The sequence below is a fragment of the Panthera pardus genome, unplaced genomic scaffold (genome assembly GCF_024362965.1).
Source record: "Panthera pardus isolate Hobbes unplaced genomic scaffold, ASM2436296v1 HiC_scaffold_22, whole genome shotgun sequence".
NCBI lineage: Eukaryota > Metazoa > Chordata > Mammalia > Carnivora > Felidae > Panthera > Panthera pardus.
This window is the reverse complement of record NW_026526788.1, coordinates 29,309,342-29,333,610: the sequence shown is the minus strand read 5'-3', so window position 1 is coordinate 29,333,610 and position 24,269 is coordinate 29,309,342. Positions and strand designations below refer to the sequence as shown.

General features: G+C 36.4%; 1 protein-coding gene and 1 pseudogene across 8 annotated transcripts in view; both read right to left on the bottom strand.

The window, feature by feature from the left end:
- Nucleotides 1-24,269, bottom strand: part of TET1 (tet methylcytosine dioxygenase 1) — a 133,033-nt gene that overhangs the window by 34,993 nt on the left and 73,771 nt on the right. For all 8 annotated transcript variants that reach the window (XM_019444354.2, XM_019444357.2, XM_019444358.2 and 5 more), the window contains 3 exons: nt 20,589-22,905; nt 16,470-16,560; nt 15,823-15,916 (listed from right to left, as the gene is read on the bottom strand). In XM_019444354.2, the coding sequence (XP_019299899.2) occupies nt 15,823-15,916; nt 16,470-16,560; nt 20,589-22,905 (2,502 nt within the window). The remainder of the gene's footprint in view (nt 1-15,822; nt 15,917-16,469; nt 16,561-20,588; nt 22,906-24,269) is intronic.
- Nucleotides 6,840-6,988, bottom strand: LOC128772536 (U2 spliceosomal RNA; annotated as a pseudogene).

Sequence of the window (24,269 nt, the reverse complement as noted above, 5' to 3'; positions counted from 1 at the left end):
TTTATTTTTTAAATATTTATTTCCTTGTTGAGAGAGAGAGAGAGAGGGAGAGAGAGAGAGTGGGGAGGGGCACGGGAGAGGCAGAGAGAGAAACCCAAGCAGGCTACTCTTTGTCAGCACAGAGACCAATGCAGGGCTTGATCTCATGAACTGTAAGATCATGACCTGAGAGGAAATGAAGAGTCATACAAGCCACCCAGTCACCACTAAATAAATAAACATAAAGAAAGAAAGAAAGGAACAATCAGACTATTTTCCAAAGTGCAAGATCTATTTTGTAATTACACTAGGAATGTACAAATGGATCCAATTTCTATATCCTCGACAACTCTTGTTATGGCTTGCCCTTAAATTACAGGCATTCTAGGGTAAAGTGGCATCTCATTTTGACTTTGATTTGCATTTTTCTGCTGAGACATGATGCTGAGCATATTTTCATGTGCTTATTGGTCACCTGTGTATCTTCTTTGAAAAAGGTCTGTTCAAATACATTGTTCATTTTAGTTTGGATTGTTCATTTATTATTGATATTTAGGAGTTCTTTTCTTATAGTCTCTATACAAGCTCATTAGACATCTGCTTAGCAAACATTTTCTTCTATTCTTATTGTTTTTTTGACCTTTCTTTATAGTCGTGTGAAGCACAAAAGTTTTAAATTTTGATGAAGTCCAATTTATCTTGTCACTTGTGCTTTTGGTGTTTTATCTAAGAAAAAAATTGTGTAATCCAAGCTGAAAGATTTACAGCTATGTTTTTTGTTGTTATTGTTGTTGTTAATTTTTTAAATGTTTATTTTTGAAAGAGACAGAGAGAGTGCTCAGGAGAGGGGAGAGAGGGCAGGGGGAGACAGAGGATCTGAAGCAGGCTCCATGCTGACAGCAGAGAGCCTGATGTAAGGCTTGAACCCAGGAACCGTGAGATCATGACCTGAGCTGAGGTTGGATGCTTAACCAACTGAGCCACCTACAACTATGTTTTTATGTTTTGACTAATGATTACATAGCTTGAACTCTGACATTTGAATCTCTGATCCATTTTGTGTCCTAGTCTTTAAGTGACTAGGACTTTTCGTGACAAGTTACTTCATTGTAAAGTTTTTAAGTTAAAAGATGTGGTAAATAACTAAATATAAATAAGTGATCCTGGATTGAATTCAGACCCAAGAAAAAATATGTTGTCTTTTTCCATAAAGGATAGTTAGATATAAGACCTAAAGATTAGACAATAATATTAAATCAGTTTTGATAATTGTCCTGTGGCTATGTAAAACTTTCTTAATTATAATGTGGTTATATAAGGCAACATTCTGGTTTGTTTGTTTTTTTTAAAGACTTCATGGGGCTCAAACTCACAACCCTGAGATCAAGAGTCTCATGCTCTACCAACTGAGCCAGCCAGGCACCACGCACCATCCTCATTTTTATGAAAAACATAGCAATGTATTTAGGGGAAAAGGGCATCATGTTTACAAATTACTTTTAAAGTATTAAGAAAAAATAGAGAATAAAGAGAGAGAGGGAGAGAGAAAAATAAAGCAAAGCTAATTTGGTAGAAAACTACATTTGCAAAATGTAGAGTATATGGAAATTCTGCAGTATTCTTGCAGTTTTTGAATAAGTCTAAAATTATTTTAAAATCATAAGTTTAAAAATAATCCTATGATGTTGGCCAAAGTTCCATATTGTATATTTTATTCTCAATACAAGCTTGGGATTCTTGTGCTCATTGTCCATAGAGATGGATGACAAGTTTCAAAACAGAGCCACTCAATCAGTGAGATCATAGGTCAAGACATAAGCTACAGGCAGATCTCTGGAAAGTACCAAACCCAGGGATTCAAAAAAACAGGCCACTGTCAGAAACGATGTAAGAGCAAAGAATAAGTCTGCATAATCGGAGGAATGAAGAATGGACATATATTTTGTAAAATAAAAGATCTCCCATCCTGAGATTAACTCAGTCTGTGGGACAATGAATATTCAATGCATACTAAGGCCTAGTAACATCTAAAATAAATTAATGTAAATTAATAAGTATGTGAACTTAGATAAAGCAATTAGTTGCAAGTCCAAAATACTGTCAGGTTAGCAAGATGTCATTTTGTCTAATTATTATGCTGCAAATTGTAATCACCTGGGAAGCCGATTAAGTACCACTGCAAAGGAAATCAGACAAATGCAAAATTGAATATACAGTATCATTTCGATTAATGGGGAAAGTATTAGTCACGTACTTTTCTATCGGGATATTGTAGGGGAGGTAGACATTTGTAAGGGGTCTGTATGAGTTAAGTGTGCAAAGCAGGGCTAACTCTGTTTGGAGAGCGGGAAGGCTTTATGGAGGAGACTCCTTTTAAAGAACTACAGAAGTTTGCCACCACAGAAAAGAGTACAAAGACCATTCTAAGAATTTTGGAAAATAAGTCCCATGAGGCAAGGATGTTATTTAAGGAAGAATTCTGCTAGTTGTCCAGATACCAGATGGCTTCTGTGACTTATAAAACCTCTTTTATTAAATTATTATTCATAGTTGGCTCTATTTCTGGGATCTCTGACATAAAGATGATGTTCACTCTGTATATAAGATGCAGCTCAAGAGTCAATACCTTCCCAAAGCCCTTCCTGGACCCTCATCTCCAAATATTACTCTTGGTCTCCTCCCTACTCCTTCTATATGCTCTTCTCAAGCAGGCAAGTGGTAGCATTTCAATAGTAACAGCACACTGGTGACTGCTTGAGGCACGGCCATGAATGAACTCACCCAATAAGGAACACTTGACGGGCTGAATGAATTGCTGAGGAGTGATGGGGAAAGCTGTGTGATGGAAACTCTTGCCACACATCAGCTTCTCCGAAGATGCAGGGTAACCAAAAGTTTGAGCTGCTGAAGAAAATCTACGAGGACCCAGAATTTCCTTTGGCAGTTTAGGTATTGGTTGACCATTGGGAGAGCACGCTCAGAGAAAGGGTGAAGAAAGAAGATAGAGCAATCTGATGATCATTAGGAAAATATTTCCTAGCAAATCTGTGATAGAATTCTCTCATCCTAGGTTATACATGATTCTGCCTCTACAGCCTCTTTACGAATAGCTCTGCAAAGTACATTCTTAACGATTTTCCAAGAACATGGTCCAGATGGGACAACCTATAGAAATTCCCCATGGATAGTTCTTAAGATTGGGATCAAGAGTGACAGCCTAGGATATTCTAAAGAACTCTCTGGTGGTGTGTGTGTGTGTGGGTTCAGGACAACTCATTACTAAGTGTATGAAAACTGCTGGGGAGAGAAGACTGTCCTGAGAAACAAAATTACTGTTATAATTTCTAAGGAGGCAGGTATAGGTAAACAGTATTTTCACATGCTTAGGGGCATAGAAAGAAGAAACTCAAAGACCTAGAGAGGTTTCCCTTAGGGCAGGCAGATTTGAGTTCTAGTCATAGTGTATTTATATAGGCAACAAAAAATTATTGAAGCAGCTGTCTAATCCCCACCACTTCCAAAAACCAGAGAACGTGAGGTATTTATAAAAAAGGTTTAAAAAAAAATGAGAGGAAATTGTCCTTCTAAATTTCAATTTTTTCTTTAAAGCTATAGCAAAGCACATTTTATCAGGCAAGCAATGGTCTGCTCTAAATGGGTCAAGGAACAATTTCAACCAAAATGAACATATAGAAAATGGAATTTTAAATCACTGAAAAAAATTCAAATTAACTATGGGATCCATACATAAAATTATGAAAGTACAGGGAGACACTATGTTTCTAATAGCCCGGTAAAGACTCAGGCTTCCTCAGCCAGATGAAAAAAACTCTGAAGGTATAGAGTAAATGACATTGATTTGACCAGGTAAGAATTTCAAGCTTCTGTACAAAGATAACAGTCAAGCACTATGACTAAAAGAAAATCTACTGGGGGGCCTGGGTGGCTCAGTTGGTTAAGCATCTGACTCTTGGTTTTGGCTCAGGTCATGATCTCACAGTTCTTGGGTTCGAGCCCGGCATTGGACTCTGTGCTGACAGCACATGGTTATGAAGAGTGAATTCATGGAAGAAATAAAAATGGTTAATAAAACTGTTTTTGTTTTTTTTTTTTTTAATTTTAGGGAAAGAGAGCAGGTAAGAGGGGCAGAGGGAGAGAAAATCTCAAGCAGGCTCTGCGCTCAGTGAGGGGCATGACTTGGGGCTCAATTCAAAGAAACTGGGATCATGACCTGAGCTGAAAACAACAGTTGGACACTAAACTGACTGAAACACCCAAGCACCCCAAATGGTTAATAAACATTTAAAAGAAACCAACGTAGTTAATTACAATGTAAGTTCACTCATAGTATCAATTTTTGGTTACTAGGTTAACAATGATGAAATAGATTACACTATTAGATATATATATATAATTCAATTTTTTAATATAATTCAATTTTTAAGAAATTAACAATAACTAAAAGATTTATTGTTAACTCAAGTGTTTAAAATTTTTTTTTAACATTTCTGTGCGTGCATGTGCAAGAGACAGCACAAGCGGGGGAGGGGCAGAGAGACAGACACAGAATCCAAAGCAGGCTCCAGGCTCTGAGTCATCATCACAGAGCCCTACACGGGGCTTGAACTCACCAGCCATGAGATCATGACCTGACCCGAAGTCAGACGCTTAACTCACTGAGCCACCCAGGTGCCCCTGGACTATTTTAAGCAAAGAATTTGTAAGAGTTTGTTTGTTTGTTTGTTTGTTTGTTTATTTATTTTAGCATCTTTAAATATTAAGCAAGTTCTCAGATGCTTTCTTTATAATTTCTAATATTGGATCCAAACTATACATGAAGAATTCCATTTCAGCATGCAACTAAGAGTAAATGCCCTTGAGAAGATTCTGCTCCAAAACAATCCCATGCTTATTTTTTAAAACATGTTTATTTATTTTGAGAGACATGGGCAACAAAAGGGAGAGAATTCCAAACAGGCTCTATGCTGTCAGTGCAGAGCTAAACCAGAGGCTCAATCCCACAAACCTCAAGATCATGACCTGAGTCAAAATCAAGCGTCACTCAGCCGACTGAGCCACTCAGGCACCCCAATCCCATGCTTATTTAATCAACCTTTCTTGAAATTTAGAAAGTTTTTGCCGTAATAATATTAACCCTGTCACTTCTCTGCCCAACATGCTTCAGCAGGTGTCGAACATTTTTAATTGAATGTTTTAACATCCAAACTTAGTTTGGGTATGCCCAGGGTTGTTAAACATCATTATCTCAGAAAGTAAATTTAAGATCGATTTTTAAATTTGAAAGTAATCAATTTTTACGCAAAGGAAACAATCAACGAAAGTAAAAGACAACCTACTGAATGGGAGAAGATATTTGCAAATGACATATCCAATATAGGGTTAGTATCCAAGATATACAAAGAAATGATACAACTCAACATCCCCAAACCAGAAGAAACGAACAGACATTTCTCCAAAGACATAGAGAGGCCAACAAACACATGAAAAGATGCTCAACATCACTCATCATCAGGGAAATACAAATCAAAACCAGAACTGGATATCACCTCACCCCTGTCAGAATGGCTAAAATCAAAAACACAAGAAATAATATGTGTTGGCAAGGAGGTGGAGAAAAATAAACCCTCATGCACTGTTGGTGGGAACACTGTGGGGACACAGTGCAGCCACTGTGGAAAACAGGATGGAGGGGCCTCAAAAAATTAAAAATAGAATTACCATGTGATCCAGTAATACTACTATTGGGTATTTACCCCAAGAATACGAAAACACTAATTCAAAAAGATATGTGCAGCCCTATCCTAATTGCAGCATTATTTACAATAGCCAAAGTATGAAAAGACCCCACATGTCCATTGAATGGATAAAGCAGATGTGTAGAAGATGAGGAATATTATTCAACCATTAAAAAAAAGAATAAGGGATGCTTGGCTGGCTCAGTTGGAAGAGTATGTGACTCTTAACTTTGGGGTCATGGGTTTGGGCCCCACATTGGGTGTAGAGATTACTTAAATAAATAAAACTTAAAAAAAAAAACACAAAAACTGGGCACCTGGGTGGATCATTCAGTTAAGCATCCAACTTCATCTCAGGTCATGATCTAGCATTCTGTGAGTTTGAGCCCCACGTCGGACTCTGTGCTGGCAGCTCAGAGCCTGGAGCCTGCTTTGGATTCTGTGTCTCCCTCTCTCTCTGCCCCTCCCCCACTCACACTCTGTCTCTCTCTCTCTCTCAAAAATAAACAAACATTAAAAAATAAAAAAAAAATTACTAAATCTTGCCATTTGCAATAACAGGGATGGAGCTAGATAGAGTATAATGCTAAGTGAAATACGTCAGTCAGAGAAAGACAAATATCTTTATGATTTCACTCATACCTGGAATTTAAGAAACAAAACAAAGAAAAAAATGGAGACAACCCCCAAACTAGGTGCTTATCTATAGAGAACTAATGTTTACCAGAGGGGAGGTAGGCAGGGAATGAGTGAAACAGGTGAAGGGGATTAAGAGTATACTTAACTTGATGAACAGTGACTAGTGTACAGAATGTTTTAACCACTGCATTGTATACCTCAAACTAATATAACCTTGTATGTTAACTATACCTGGAATTAAAATAAAAGTGGGGGGGCACCTGGGTAGCTCATTCGGTTGAGTGTCCAACTTCGGATCAGGTCATGATCTCGTGTTTCGTGGGTTCGAGCCCCACATCGGGCTCACTGCTGTCAGCCTGTCAGCACAGAGCCCGCTTTGGATCCTGTGTTTCTCTCTCTCTCTCTGCCCCCCCCTTCCACTTGACTCTCCCCAAAATAAGTAAATATTAAAAAAAAAATTTTTTTTTAAAGTATGGTTCCTGTAAGTACTTCAATACCAGGTCAATGTGTGGAGTGGATGGTGCAAGCTCCTATTCCATCTCCTTGCTCCAAACCCCATTTAATATAGGTACAGATACTATACTTAATCTTAGCCAAAAGACCAAGTGACTTAAAACTTAATTTTAATTTTATATAGGGTTTTAAGTTTCAGTTTGGATACTTGACCTTGATTTAGTTTTGAATTTTAATTTAATAGTTGCATAAATATAGGACTACATTACTTTTCTTAAGGAAAAAAAAAAACAACAACAAATAGAACAGTCCTTGTAATACAATCTCAGTTGTAAAGATGTCAGGTGATTAGGGTTCTACACCAGCTCCACTGAAGACCTGGGGCCCACAGAAGGACTAGTTTAGAATCACAGCTAGGAGTAATATCTGCATCATGTATGGAGTCTATTACCAAGGCGAGATCATTTTTGAGTTTATTAATAGTCACAGGGGAGAAAAAATTGAGCAATATTTTCAGCACAAAATAATGGTGACCAACCATAAAAACCAATAAATACAAACAATCAAACAAAAACAACACAACCCTTTGGTAAAGACAATTTAAAAGTACCTATGTATGATAATAAAATAAGCTTCAACCTTTAGGGATAATGACTGGGTACATGCGAGAGACTTCTAGGGTGTTGGTAATAATTGGGTGTGTTCTTGATCTAGCTGGTGGTTACATGGGAGTGTTCACTTTGTAAAGCTTAACTGCGCTATATATGAAGACTTGTGTAATTTCGTTTGTGTATATTATATCTGAATAATAAGTTTCCTTAATAAACGAACTCTATAAAAGTAGTTCTAATGGTGGTCTTAATTCAAGAAAAATATGTTTTATAACAAAAAAAGGCAAGGACAGTGAAAAATGTCTGTTCAACATTAGCTGAGAGTTAGCATCAACTTCTTGGCTTCTGCCTAATTTTGAATAAGGAAGCATAAATATTCTTCTCACATTATCAAGGTATCACAGAAACCAAACAAGTAGCCCAGGACATTATACTCCCTTTATTACACACCATAGTAATATTTCAGAGAAGTGCCTGATTTGGGGACAGAAATATGCAGCAACATGATACAGCCCAAAGACATCGAGGACAGAACCTTGGAACAAAGGAACCAAACAGGGAAAGGAAAGTATTCAAAGGTTATATACATATATAAATCCAGACAACATGGTTTGAAAACTTGTGGATACTTGGCTTTCTTCTTACCCTAAAACTCTTCTCACCTCAGACCAGAGGAGGCAATAAAATATTCACTTGTATATATTTACTGCCACACCTGCTCTACTGACCACAAAACAATCCTATAGAGGAGAATCCATAAACTGATTCCTGCCGTGAACTGATCAGGCACTGGAGCCATCTGGGCAGCGTACTGTTTGAATTCTTGTCCCTACTCCTCCCACCACCTCAGAGGCTTAAGAGCATGTGCGTGCACACGCGCAAGCGCTCATGGAGTTAGTAGCATAGGGAGTTAACAGAGCCTACTGTATCCAAGAGACTCCATCCTTTCCACCAAAATCTACAGAGTAACAAGATAACTAGTCCTTGACAAGACTCACAGTGACATGACAGCAGAGAACAGAGTCAGAAACATCTGCGAAAGGCTAACAATTATGGGGGAGGGTTAATGACTACCTGGCAAAGAAAAGTGTTAAGAGCAAGGGCACAACAATGTCAGAAAGGCTCAAAAACCTGTCCTGCCCGGTTAGAATTTGCTGCTAGGATTTTTCTGTGTGACCATTAAAAAGAGGACCAATAAGCCTCTCCTTCAAGAAAAGGAGGCCAAGTGCAGCACAATAAAAATAGGATAGAGTTCAACCACTATGAACAAACGTACATGGAAAAATAGAGTGAAAAGATTTACATAAAAAATCACAATGTTTGATTTAGGTTAAAGTTGAATATCAAATACACGATAAATGTACACTGTACAGGACGAAGAGTAAAAATGGAACAATGCAAACCACTAGTTAACTGTTTACTGAATTCCTTCATTTAAAATGATTGGTCTTCCTCTACCCCATCCCTTTACTTCATTCCTGCATAAAGCATCCCTGTAAGACTCAGTAACGCTAGTGCCATTCAAAATAATCTGCTCTAAAGTCCTAAAAAAGGATGTAGACTATGGAGACCTAATTCTCTCAATTTTTTATTTGACCCGTATCAAAGTTCAAATTTGAGATGGACAATTTTATCAGACTATTAATTCTCATACTCCAAGTTCTGCATGCCTCAGAAAAGAGCTAATAATGAACACCACGGCAATACTATTTGAATTCAAATTCAAAATATTCAATATTCTATAAGACTTATTTAAGCTCTATGTTCATTCACTCAACAAAAATTTTTCAGTGTTGACTATGTGCTGGGCAGTGCTTTGGGCACTAGCAATGAACATATAAATATATTAAATAAGATAATTTGGAAAGTTTGCAAAAAATAAAGTTTGATTAATATTTTGATTTCTCTAGGACATACAAGCTTTTATGAGACCTAGCTTTTCTTTTTCACAGATATACAAAATCAATTCTTGGTTTTGTTATCAAGATTACACTTTTGACTTCTCATTAGTAGACACCAAATTTTCATTAAGTTGCTTAGCAACCGTGCTTTACTTCATTCCTTATCTCTGGATTGCTTTTGTATTTGTGAAAAGTGCCAGATATGTATCACGATGTATTGAAATGTTCTTTTATTCTGAGATAAGTATTGCAAAAGGGAAAATAAGAAAGTAATTTTACTATAGCTGCTTCATGGAAAATGCTAACTACTCTTTTTTGTCCCTAAGAACCCCTGAAGACTTAAATCAATAATAGCAACAGAATGATGCTACCAAAATCTTTGAATGGTAGATTTCATTTTTGTCTTCATTAAAAAAAAAAAAAAAAAAAAAAAAAAAAAAAAAAAGAGGTATACACTAAATTCTATCAGTGTAATTATTATTGCTTAAGAGAAGGTTTGGAAGGTAGGAAGGAAGGATCATCTAGAATCCCACCACTTAACCCAACTACCTTGCTTTCTTTTGGATGACTCACTCTAGGGAGAGCCAGCTGCCATGTCCTAAGGATATTTTTACCCTTTGCTACTAAATAGGCAAGAAAGTAAAGGATTCAGAAGTATGTAACAGATACAGATTTAATGAACCCATGTCAATTGTCAATACCAAGTATTGGGAACCAGTCTCTGCTATTCGTTTCAGCAAATGTGCTGAATGAGTAATATGTGAGTAGGGGGAGGGCAGGAAAAGCAAGAAAATTATTACCACAAAAGTCAGGATGGGAAGTTCTTGGGCTTCTAGGAATCAAAGAATATTCTGACCTGGGTAGTTGCTTTATCAATGTTTTCTTTACAATTATAGGTAAACTGTACTTTATATTTTATGAACTTTTCTGTTGATATATTCCATAATGAACAATGTTAATACTTAACAGCATTATTTTGTTAATAAAGTTCACAAAGGACTTCTTTTCCTCCTTACAAAAATACAGGACTATGTTAGATTATATTAAATATTAACTATATTGGATAAGGCTGAGATAGATACATTTTACAATGCCAATATAGTGTCTTTAACATGATATTTTTAGTGAAGAAGAGATACAGAATATTGCTGTAGTCATCTCCAAGACATCTCCAATGATTGCCACCACCTAGTATTTACACACTTGCACAGAACCTTCCTACAATGAATAGGGTTCACTTGTGTAGCGACTTCCAAGGCTAACAACCTAAAAGACACTGTTGGGACGTCTGTGTGACTCAGTCAGTTAAGTATCCAACTCTTGATTTCAGCTCAGGTCAAGATCTCACTGTACAAGAGACTGAGACCCACAATCGAGCTCTGCACTGTCAGCTCAGAGCCTGCTTGGGATTCTCTCTCTCTCGCACCTCCCCTCTCTGTCCCTCCCTTGCTTGTGCTTCCCCCCGCCACCCCCTCCAAAAGACATTCTAGCTGTTTCTTGTTATCTGTTGATTGACTTACTATGGCCATGGCAGGGCATGGGAAAACACCTAAGTCCTATGATAAGAAAGTGAGGCCTCTAGCAAACAACCGTCAACGAATCTCCTGCAAATGACCTGGGAAGTAAACCTTCCAGCTCCACTCCGTACTCTCCAAATTTGCAGATGACTTCAACTTCATGAGAGTCCCTCTTCCAGAAGCACTCTGCTAAGCTACTCTCAAATTCTTTTAAAAAAAATTTTTTTTAAGTAGGCTCCATGCTGAACATGGGGCTTGAACTCATGACCCTGAGACTGAGTCAAATGCTCTGCTGACTGAGCCAGCCGGCACCCCTACCCTCAGATACTTGATCCACAAGAGCTCTATGAGATAATAAAAGTTCCTTGTTCAAAGCTACTAAATTTTGGAGTACTTGGTAAGCAGCAACAGATAATACAGATTTGCCAATTAATTCCTTAGAATGCTCTTTATAAAACATAAACCAGGTAGATAACATATCCCTAATTAAAATACCTCAAAGACTTCATGTTGTTCATGGACTAAAACCCAAATTGCCCACTATGGTCTACAAAACCATTCATGCCCTGGCTTCTGCCTAACCTTTTTACCCTCACACGGTTCCATTCTCTACTTCTTCAGTGACTAGACTCCTCTGAGGTTATTAACGAATATACTCTTTTCTATCACCTTTTTTTTTTTTTTTTTTTTTTTTTTTGCTGTTTTCTCTGCTTAGGAATGTTCTTCCCTGCATTCTTGGGAGTATTCTTTGCATACTTGGCTCCTTTTTGTCTCTCAGTTCTCAGCTTAAATGTTCCCTCCCCAGAGAGGCTTTCCCTGATGACCCGTTCATGAGAAAGCCCTGGAAAGTTCCCACTAAAGAGAGAAACAAGATAAGGAGGCCATATTTAAAGCAATATAAAACTGGAGTTAGTCTGTTTGAATAATTGTATGAAGTGAAAGAAATGGTATAAAATTTGAAAAGAATACAAATTTGTCACTACAGATTACATGATTGCACATCTGAGATCACAAGCAAAATAAACTGAAAAATAAGAAACAAAACAAAAAAGAAAAAAGAAGAAATATATAAACTCTAGGAAGTAAACTTTAAGACACCTCTGAAGGAGGGGCACCTGGCTGGCTCTGTCAGTGGAGTATGTGATTCTTGATCTCGGGGCTTTGGGGACTCTCTACGTGTTGGGTGTAGTTTACTTAAAATTAAATCTTTGAAAAAAATTAAAGCACCTCTGAAGGCCAAAAGAATACCCTAGCCAATGGAAAGGTATCCTGTGTAGGACAGAAAGACTAAGTATATTCTCCAAATTCTCTGTGCAGTATGGTTACAATAACACCAATAGGACTTTATTTTTGCAACTAGACAAACTGATTATTAACTTAGGGGAAAAATAAACAAGGCAGGAATAGTCAAGAGATTTCTGAAAATTAGAAGGAATTACCTCTACCAGATATTAAAATATATTGTAAAGTATATATATTTGTGTATATATACAAATACATAGTATATAATATACAAATTTTTATTTGTACTATATACAAATAGTATATAATATACAAATATATAGTATATACAAATATATAGCATAAATATATTGTAAGAGTAATTTGATGCTTATTTGGGAGACCCATAGCAATGAGATAACAACAGAAAATCTAGTAGTATAAACAAATACAAATCAGTGGAGAAAATATGGACAATTAAATAAGTGGTGTTGGATGTCTGCACAGTCATCTGAAAAAATATAAGCTGTTATTAACATCCTACATGCAAAAAATGGATAAAATAATGCAGAAAAATCAAATCATTAAAATACGACAGAAAGATTTATCAGTTTATAAGCTAGAAGTGGTAAAGATTTTTCTAATTAAGACACAATACACTAAAGTCAAAGAACAGATGAAAGATATTTACCTTAAAATTTTTTTCATCTCCAAAATTTTGTTCAAAATTTAAAATTTGATTTAAAAATTCTGAACGTTAAAAATAATGACAAGCAGTGGAAATACATCTGCAACCTTTATGACAAATGTCAATTTTTCAAAGGGGCTCCCATAAAATCAATAGAAGACTAATAATCCAATAGAAAAATTGGCAATCTGTATATTGTTTCCTACTTTAAAATGTTTTGCATCGCCTGTATTTTTCAAGAGTGATTAAAACATAAAAATAAACATCACTTTGGCTACTGTTTTGATATATCTTCACCAAAACTGTTACACATAGAGATTGACTCACATGGGTGTTACATGGGGACTGAAGAAAGGATGTACTTTCACAGCTGAGTTGACACAGTCTGAAAATCAGTGCATGGCTAGGACAAGAGGTTGATCCATGAATGAGGAAACAGTCGTTCAAAACTAGTTGGGGAGCATTTTAAGGAGATTTTATTTAGTTCTTGAGAGGTGAGGTGGCCCAGCAAACATGTAGTTAGCAAGCCTAGTCTGAAACTGTGTGATGGCTGGAAGAACCCTGGCCAGTTTGTTCCCATCTACAAAATGACTGGTAGATCTTAATTCATGTTTGCTTCCCTAATATCTAGCCCAGGGGCTGGCAATAGAAAGTATTCAAGAAGCACAGTTTCTTCACTTATTTTTCTCCTTCTGAAACTGTTTCTTTTCTCTTCTAAAACTCACCCACATTGTAACAAATTGAAGGCAAGTTATCTTGGAACTTGATTCTATTTCACATGACAGAAAACCCCCAAACAACACGTTTTTAATATGTTAAAAAAAGTTCTCTCTCATGTTAAAGAAATTCAGATTTAAGGGGCACCTGGGTGGCTCAGTTGGTTAAGGGGCCGACTCTTGATTTCAGCTCAGGTCATGGTCTCATAATTCATGAGTTCAAGACCCGCATCCGGCTCAGCGCTTGTAGAGCAAAGCCTCCTTTGGATCCTCGGTCTCCCTCTCTCTGTCCCTCCCCCTGTTCATGTTCTCTCCCTCTCTCTCTCTCCCTCTCTCAAAAATAAACATTAAAAAAAATTCAGATTTAAGAAAGACTGAAGTTAGTTTGGCAGTACTCCTGGTATCATCAGGAACTCATGCTCCTATCTTTCTTCACCCTAGAAAGTCCATCTGCGCTTCAAAAGTGGCTGTTGGAGCTCCAGTCATTAAATAAACTCATGTTCTATAAATGTTGAGTGAAAGGAGAAAGACACAAAAGAGCACACACTATATGAGTCTACGTATATGGAGTTCATCAAAAAGACCTTTAAGGAGATAAAGGTCAAAATAGTAGTTACCTTTATGTGGTGTTATTGTCTGGGAGGGCCCTTCTGGCGTGCTAAAATGATTATATCATCATCTGGAAAGCGTTAGACACAAGAATAACCTTGATATGTATGTACACCTAAGGATTTGGGCACTTTACTGTAAGGTAACTAAACAAGGTAAATTCCAGATCTTTGAGTTTATCTGTATTTTGACAAGACCAGGAACTCCACATAGATTGAAGAAACAGTATTTTGGAGGCCCCTGGGTAGCTCAATTGAGTAAGTGTCTAAAGGAAGCTCAGGTCATTATCTCACAGTTCATGAGTTTGAGCCCTTCATCGGGTTCTATGCTCTAAGCACAGAGCCTATTCGGATCCTCTGTCATCCTGCCTCTCTGCCCTTCCCCCACTCTCTCTCTCTCAAAAATAACACACACACACACACACACACACACACACACACACACACACACACAAAGAAACAAAGTATTCTAGAGTGTGCAGTGTGCAGCTCTTGTGCTTTTAATTGCTTCCAAAGGTTTAAAAGTAACCAAGACAAATAGTCTACTACTAGAGCAGCTATGGGTGTGGCAATTGTCTTGCTTTAGGAATACCTGGGTTTAATCCTACTTTTATTTTGTATTTAATGTCTTTAATTTCTCCAAAAGGGGTATGAAGTTACTGACTTTTACCTTATTCAAAATCATAACAGAGTCTTTTTGTGAGGATTCAAGTTTTTAACATAGTACCTGATGTGTAATAAAAGGTAGTTGTTATTGTTATTATTTTATTACCATTATTACCAACATCAATTTTTTTTTTTTTAACAACATCGTCATCATTATTAACAAATGATGGCACAGGGATCTAAAATGATTCTACGATTGGGGCGCCTGGGTGGCTCACTTGGTTGGGCGTCTGACTTCAGTTCAGGTCATGATCTCATACTTCGTGGGTTGGAGCCCCGTGTCGGGCTCTGTGCTGGTAGCTCAGAGCCTGGAACCTGCTTTGGATTCTATGTCTGTCTGTCTGTCTCTCTCTCTCTCTCTCTCTCTCTCTCTCTCTCTCTCTCTCTGTCCCTCCCCCAGACATGCTCTGTGTCTCTGTCTCAAAAATAAATAAACATAAAAAAATTTTTTTAATGATTCTATGGTCAAAAATTCCAAATAAACTGGTTAATATCCTTGTGGATGTGAATGTCCTACTGAATATATATATTTGGCTAGGAACTTGTTTTACAGTTGAGAACTTCCCAAAGAAGTTGAATTCAGTTCTTCTTATAGTTCTGCATGTTTAGAAAACCAAAGTAGTCATGGGTACAATTTTGGGAGTATGTTGTAAAAAATTTAGTTTTGCTTTCAAAATTATATGATCCTCATTAAGGTGGTCCTATGGATAATGACTTGGAAATAATTTCAATACAGAAACAGATAACAGATATAAAGCAGTATGTACAATTTAGTACCATTTACTTATGTTACCTAACTATAAATTCATTAAAAGATCTCTAAAAGTACATAAGACACTGACAAAAGTGGTGACCTTGGGGAGCTGAAGATCACTAAGTAATAACTGGGAACTTTTGTTCATTTAACATAAAAAGTCCAGGCTAAGATAGAAAGCTTCCTGATTATTTCCCAGGGAATAATAAGGGTGGATACTTTTCTAGTCCACATATTCATGGAAAATAAATTGATTGGTTTTATATGTGGAATAAATCTAGTTTTGAAAAATGTGTAAGCACAAAATACTTACCCACTTAGCAATTGGACACCCATGAGAGCTTTTTCCTTCTTTTCCCGTGTACACTACAATTTCTATCCTTATTGCGTTTCCTTTTTGACCATACCTGAGTACAAAACACAGTGAAGGGAAAATAATTGCAATTAATTGCGATATACACTTTTGACATCTTAATGTACATAAGATACAGCTTTAAAGAAGTACAGAAATCAAACACTCCTCATAATTTACATTCGTTAAAAATGTATTTTTGTGTGGCAGATATTTTTATTGTTATCCCATTCTGCTTACTTATCCTTACAGATCACTCTTTTAAAAAATGGACTGGCTCCAAGATAAGCATAAGGAATGTGAATGCAGTGTTGATGGAGGTAATCTGAACTATCACTACGATTATACAGTAATATAAAAATAAATATTTCTGAATTTAACAAAGACAGCCTTGCTCTGTGAGTGTCTTGTTGAGGGCCCCAAGGCTCATGTGATGAGTGACTCAGCAGGGACACCAGGACACTATGCTTTGCCTGGGCCCTAAGAAACATCCAACTTCCACTCCTGAAGGTATATATATACTTCTCATTTGTTCCAGAGATAATTTCTCTGCATTGAGTCAGGTCCACAGTAATGAAGGATTTTAACAGGGAAGGATATTTCCTCACCTATTCTCCATGATTTCCCTGATAGCAGCAACACTTGGTCCTGCCCCAAGGTGTGTATAATATGGGCCTTTGTCTTTTTGTATAACTCGATCTGTGGAAGGAATAAGATTATTAGACCCAAAGCTTTACAGAATTGCATAGGGGCAAGGAGGATATAGTTTTATTATTTGTTTTCCAATTCAGAACAATGAATCTTGACAAGCTTTTGGAAAGATTTAATAATTAATGTCTAGGACAATAAGCCCTAGAATTTCACTTGTTTCTTTCAGCTCCTAACTATTTCATTCTTCCTCTAAGAATCAAAGGAGAAAAATATTTTAAGATGTGGGTCATATTTATTTTTCTACCTCCTGCTTTAAAAGGAATCTATTAATAATTGAGGTATACAATTAAAAGTTATGAGAGCAATACATCTTAAAACCCTGGCCTTACAATCCTATTAAAATCGAGCCCTGCAACTGTACTGCTAAGAATTTATTATACTATACACTTGCCTAATTATATATTTATAATGCAAATGTACGCAGGAATGTTCCTTGTCACAATTATTTGTAATATCAAAAGAGAGAAGCACATTTAGCATGTCATTAAATGATAGGTTGAATAAATTGTGGGATGTTTATATAGTGGAAAAATAAAAAAAACTATCAAAACAATAATATTTAAGTAATGAAAACCCTGAGATTTCATATTTTTAAAAGCAAGTTGCAAAAATATAGTATATAGAGTATTTTTTAGTATATTTTAAAAGATCCAAATTTTCTAAAACTGTAACCAAAATTGAAATCAGCAATGTTAATTCATATAGAAAAACTCTGAGGATTTATTGTTAGAATATTATACTGTAAGAAGACATTTGCATCATATTTCTGTCCTACCTGAAATTTTATGGGTGTGAATTATATATTTCATAAAAACAGTATGTTTAACTTGGCCTCTCAGAATCATGTCTAACTGGAATCGCTCAGGAATGCATTTCTGGCCGTGGTGCATCTATACTGACTGAAAGGTCATTACGATTGGACATCGGATACAACATAAGATTACTTTTGTGGCTTCCTAAGATACATTGAACAGATTGTAAGTTATTACTGATGATCTAAAGCAGTGGTTCTTAACCAGGGGCGATTTTTCTTGAGTAGAAAATTTGTCCAACCTTCTTGGTTGTGACAACTGGGCAGGGGTGTGTGTGTGTGTGTGTGTGTGTGTGTGTGTTTGTGTGTGTGTTACAGGCCATGGATGCCACTAAACAGGCTAGGTTGCAGAGGACATTTCCCCTACAATAAAGAATTATCCTTTCCTCAAAAACTTAAACATAGAACTACTCTACAACCCAGCCATTGCACTACTAGGCATTTATCCAAGGGACATAGGTGTGCTGTTTCGAAGGGACACATGCACCCCAATGTTTATAGCAGCACTATCAACAATAGCCAAAGTATGGAAAGAGCCCAAATGTCCATTGATAGGTGAGTGGATAAAGAAGATGTGGTATATATATACGATGGAGTATTACCCGGCAATCAAAAAGAATGAAATCTTGCCATTTGCAACTATGTGGATGGAAGTAGAGGGTATTATGCTAAGAAAAATGAGTCAGGCAGAGAAAGACAAATATATGACTTCACTCATATGAGGACTTCAAGATGCAAAACAGATGAACATAAGGTAAGGGAAGCAAAAAGAATATATAAAAACAGGGAGGGGGACAAAACATAAGAGACTCTTAAATATGGAGAACAAACAGAGGGTTGCTGGAGGGGTTGTGGGTGGGGGATGGGTTAAATGGGTAAGGGGCATTAAGGAATCTACTCCTGAAGTCATTGTTGCACTATATGCTAACTAACTTGGATGTAAATTTAAAAATTAAAAAAAAAAAAAAAGAATTATCCTATCTAAAATGCCAATAGTGTTCAATTTGAGGAGGTGTGATTAAGAGGTTAATTACTCATACTTTGCTAGAATACAACACCTGCATGGAAATCTTTTACTCTTAGATACGACCATCCCACTTGGGATGATTTCTGAGTGAGTCTGCTTTTTGTTTTTTCATCACTTCCCATTTCTACACAATGAGCACAATTATCTTGCATGTAATGATTATAGGAAAACATGTAAGTGACAATGTATAAAACAATTACGGGTGTACTGCCGATGTTCAATAAACTTTAAATGCTTAGTTGTGTCTCAACTCCTACCCTGTGACTAGTTACTATCTCTACGGAAAGAGTTTTGAAACTAGACAATCATCCTACTGAAATTACACACACAGTAAAATTATACTAGCTCAGTAAAATTAGACTAAAATATAAATTTTAATGGCATTTTAAATTACAGATTTTTTTTCCATTTCTAATGATATTAAAAAAATTACCGTCCCTTTTTTACTTCAGATTTTTGAAACAATAGGAAGGTAGACTCTCAAGTTGTGACTGTCTTTGAAATCCAGTTTAGTCATTCACTACCTGTGAACTTCCCTGTGACTTAGTTTCCTCATTTGTAAACTGGAGTTAATAAGCCTTCCCTTTGTAGGGATGTTGTGAATATAACAAGTCAGGGCCATTGTACTGTATCAGACTTGGCAGTAAAAGATCTGGAATAGGAATCATCATTATTACACTCTTCTGTCCTTGGTCCAAGAACCTCTCATTCATTCTCCTGTTTCGACCCCACTCAGCATTGTCACCCCTTTTCAGATTATGAGATCCTTCCAAGAAGAGCTTATCCCTGGTACCTGGCACATGGCAGGCTGTCTAAGTGGTGTTGAATGATGAGCGGAGAAATAGAGGATTGACTTCAAAATGTCAAATGTACTTTAGAAAATCAAGAGCAAATAGTCATGGCTATATACTTCACTAATTTTTCTACTGTGGTTTTGAAAAAAAATCAGAATGATATAGTTTATCCTTCCAAACAATCCTTTACCCATTCTGGAATGTACTAACCAACCACCTACTTCTGACAAAAAAAACTTCCCTTGTTCAAGGCAAATCTTAAATCTTCGTGATTTGGGGCTATATTTTAAGACTTTTTTTTTTTTTTTAAGACTTTTAATAATCAAACCTATTTGAGTTCAGAACAGGTTATTTCACAAATTTTGTCCTCATAAGCTGTATAAAAGCTGAAATAATGAGGGCATCAAGTAGTGTAACAAACTTGAATGACCCAATCTATTTAATCTCTCTATTACAGCTACATTAGAGTAAATTAATTCTCCTTTTACATAAGCTCTTACATGAAATCTGGCCATAAACAATGACTAATCAGTACAGGGTTCAAATTAAGCTTTCGTGTGTTTTAAATACTGAGCAAATTTCTCATAAGGCCTGCCTAAGAATCTTTAGTCCTGCAAGATTTTCTCAGGGCTGATAAAAAGTCTAATTATTAGTTCCTGAATGATCTCTTTCAATGACTCCTAAGACACAAAATATGTATTAGTTAGAAATCACTTTCCAGCTCAGCTATTTACACATACCTATTTGTTTTTTAAACAGGAAAACAATATTATACAACAACTTAATATTTTAGAATTTCAAAAGGTTTTCAAATGCTTCAGCAGCTAAGATTATGGATTTGTTTCATATGTAAGGACATCCTTTGTATTGCAGAGCAGAAGAGCTCTAAGCATTGAAAAAGAAATAAACCAGGTCCAGTTCTTTAATGGGGTGGCAATCACACATACTTTTTATAGTTATTTGTTAAGTTGCACATATATTTTATGTTCTCTGTGTGTAGGTTTTATATTTCACAATAAAAAATAGTTTTGAAACAAATGCTTACAGGTTGAAATTCTTTTCCATATAGTAAGAATAAACTATAATAAAGTATTAAAGGAATTCATTCCTATCATATTCACAATAAAATTTGGCCAAGAGAAATCAGCAAATTTTCCACTTAAGAAAGTTTCCAAATTATGCGTTAAACTTCCCAATTATTTGAGCATAATTAGTAAAGGTCCCACAGAAAAATCGGCATAGATTTAGTCCATTTCAGCTAGAACATGAATGGGGCAAAAATGCCACATATGAAAGACAACCCAAAATTTGATTTGGTCATGAGGAGGCAATTAACGGAAGTAAACAAAGAAGAAACACATAACACACTCGGCCCCACACTTACCAAGACAGTTGCAGGTTGGCAAATCAGAATCTTTCGTTGTGGACACCAGGTTTTTTGTAGGATTGGTAAAGAAGTTCATGGCATAATCATTAAAACTTTTCTGTGCACTGTCTACTGGGGAAAATTCTGATGCTCCAACACTGGATGAACAGACATCCTCTTCACTTTTGGTAGAAACCACTGTAATTCCACCTGAACACACTACATTTACATTCCTGAGAATTTGTGCTGGGTCTGGTAGGGGGGTCTCATGAGAGATACCAGGCAATGTCGGCAGTCTCTGATGCATGACTTGGTCTTTAACATCCTGCTGGAATGGTGTTTGGTCTTCGCCAGCCATTACATTAGCACACTGGTTAGTTGGAGAGGAGGCCTGGAGTAAAGGATGAGCTTTCTGATTGACATTCACGGATGGCTGTACCTGAGAATTATAAACTTTTTCTGTAAACGCCTGCCCACTGGATTCTGTTTTTAACTGGAATAATGGGAGAGAATCCAAAGGTTCAACCTTCATGGTTTTTTCCTGTGCTAATTCGGGATAATATCGCTCAAATTTTATCTGAGTGAGTGGAGGAAATAATTTTTTGTGTTCTAATGCTGAAGTCGTTTGAGTCAGTGGTTTCCATACTTTGGTTAGGGGAGGAATTTTTCCTAACAGAATGGGAAAATCATGTGGACCGAATTGACCAAATCTTTGAAATTTAGATGCTATCCAAATGTCATGTAACTTACTGTACTCATATGACAGCTGTTCCCTCTTTTTCTGGTCATTATCTTGACCAGTTAGGACTACAGGCTTCTTTTTCCGCCGATCTCTTGATGGGGTAGATTTTGTCTTTTTCTGTGTCGTGTTCTTGTGCTTTGTTAATGATGAGCTATGATTGTTTTGTACACTGGAAGGTGGTTTCTGTTGTACTGTGATTTTCTCCTGACTGCATTTTTGCTGCACATTATATGCAACAAGATTTGTTGATGTACTTTCAACCTTTTTGTCCTCTTGTTTTATATAATTGAATTTAATTATTGATGCAAGTTGTGTTAACTGTGTTGCAACATCTTCCTCTATTTTACTATGAACTGTATCTTGACACGATGGATCATCTTTTGAATCTATCTGTTTACTGCTGGCCAGTGACTGGTTACAATACCCCAATTTATCACTTGTTGGTGGCAACTGATGCAAATTCTTAGAACCCTCAAGGGTAATTCTAGCTTGAGCAACATTTTTATTGGTGTCAATTTTAGACGAATTTGGATTTGGTATGAAAAGAGATCCTGAATTTGTGACTTTTGAATATTCCTGTGACTTTGTAGATGCTTGGTTAGCAGCTGAGTTGTTGTGTGACTTGGAAATATTTTGGCCATTAAATACCACCGTGCTGCATGAACTTTGCTTTTCCAAAGATGGATAGTGATGAAGGCTTTCTGGCTCCCCTTGTAAGGTTGGGTCTTGAAGGTCTTTTTTTACCGAATAAAGGATAGCTTTACAGCTATTAAGCAAACTCGCTGTTCTGTGCTCTGTATCTTCATCCTTCTCAGACTTTGATGGTGAAGAATTTTCGGATGGAGCTTCTGATAGTTGGGTCAGAGCTTCTATGGCCACCACTTGCTCCAATGTTAATCTCCTATCTTTCATCAGGGATAGAAGACTTGGTTGAACTGGAGATCCATCTTTTGATTCTTTACTTGGTATATTTTCTAGAGATTTGGGTTGATCACTTTCATTGTGTGTACTAGTATGACTATTTAGGTTGAAATTTGCTGGATCTGGGATAGACTTGCAGTTAAAGCTGGGCTTCTGGAAGACTGAAACATTACTTCTCCCCTTGAGATGATCACAGCTCGCATTAGTGGCAATGGAGCTCATGGCATTATGGTTGGCAGTGTCTTTCAGGAATTTATAGGAGTTGTTTTCAAATGCCTTGCCAAATTCTTCAATACTGAATTTTTTAAAACACACGGTCTCGGTTGGTAAATAGTGTACATTTTTAATGCCATTTCTTACAGTTTGTGCAAACAATTTCTGAGGTTCTGGTAACTCGGTGAGTAGGACTTTCTTCTTGTCATCTTCAGAGTTTTTCAATTTTTCAGCTTCAGTCACAATTGCCTTAAATTCTCCTTTGACATGATCGGTTAAATGTGATTTCTTATTTTGCGTCCACTTCTCCACTTCAATACCTGTCATACTTTCTTCATTTTTAGTTACATTTTCAAGGGGAGGTGGGTTTAATTCCAATCTCTGTTGGTCCCCATGGCATTTACTGTATTCCATGGATTCTGACTTGGGGCCATTTACTGGTTTGTTGTCAAAATTTGCCTACAAAATGAACACAGAGATATCTCATATTATCTATGCAAACATATGAGTAAGAGCCATGGGAAATTTACAGTTTAATAGAAACTAAATGTAAAGCCCTGAAAAAATATTTTTGCTTTTTTTATGTGTTCAATAAAATAGCAATAATGGGTGAGTAGGAAAAAAGAAAAAGACCGAAGTACAAACTATCATAACCCACGTGTATTAATATTTTGGTATACTTAATTGTTTTTCCAAATTAATTTTTAAATATTTTTATGTTGGTACCATTTAATGGGCAATATCTATTATTTGAAATACAAAATACACGCAGAAAAATGTGCAAATCATAAGTACATAACTAATTGAATTTTCACAAAACGAACACCTATGTGCCCAGATTCCAGGCCAAGAGACTCCCATCTGGTCATCATTTCACTGCCTGAGGGTAACCATTGCTTTCACATCTATCATAGATTTCTTTTGCTTACTTCCAAACTTTAAATAACTGACTTCCTTTCACTCAAAATCGTATTTGTGATTCATCCATGTTGTTAAGTATACTTGAAGTCCATTAATTCTTATTGTTGGACAGTCAAACAATGACTACAATGTATTGATTCTACTATACATGGACATTTGAATTATTTTTGGTTTTCGGTTATTGTAATTATATTGCCGTAACATATTACTCTTACAAAATTAATTATTTTACCACTTAAAATCTTACAATTCAGTGGTTTTTTTTAGCATATTTACAATGTTATGCAACAATCGTGTCTAATTCCAGAACATTTTCATCACCACTAAGAGAAACTTTTTCCCACTAAGCAATCACTGTTTACCCTAAGTTCCATAATTTATTTTAAAAAATATTTTATCTTCTTAAAATTTTTAATTTTTTATCTAATTTAATTTTCTTTTCAGAGCCATAAGAGGGTTCAAGTGAGCGAGCAGCAGAAAGGGAGGGAGAGAGAGAGAGAGAGAAGCAGGGCTTACCCAAAGCGGGGTTCGTGCTCATGCTCTCTCTCTCAAAATAAATGAATAAACATTTAAATTTGTTAAGCTTGTTTGTTTGTTTATTTATTTATTTATTTAGAGAGACAGCGAGAGCAGGGGAAGAACAGAGGGACAGAGAATCCCAAGCAGGCTCTGCACCACCAGGAGAGCCCGACATGGGGCTTGAACTCATGAACCTGTGACATCAAGACCTGAGCTGAAATCAATAACCAAACGCTTAACTGACTGAGCCACCCAGGTACCCCAATCTCAGTTTTTTAAAACCATGAAACAGCTCAGCCAAAATTATAGCACAGGAATTCAGACACTAAGGGCATTTCCTCCTGCCGTCAGGGGTAAATGCAAAGACAAGCTCCACCTCCTAA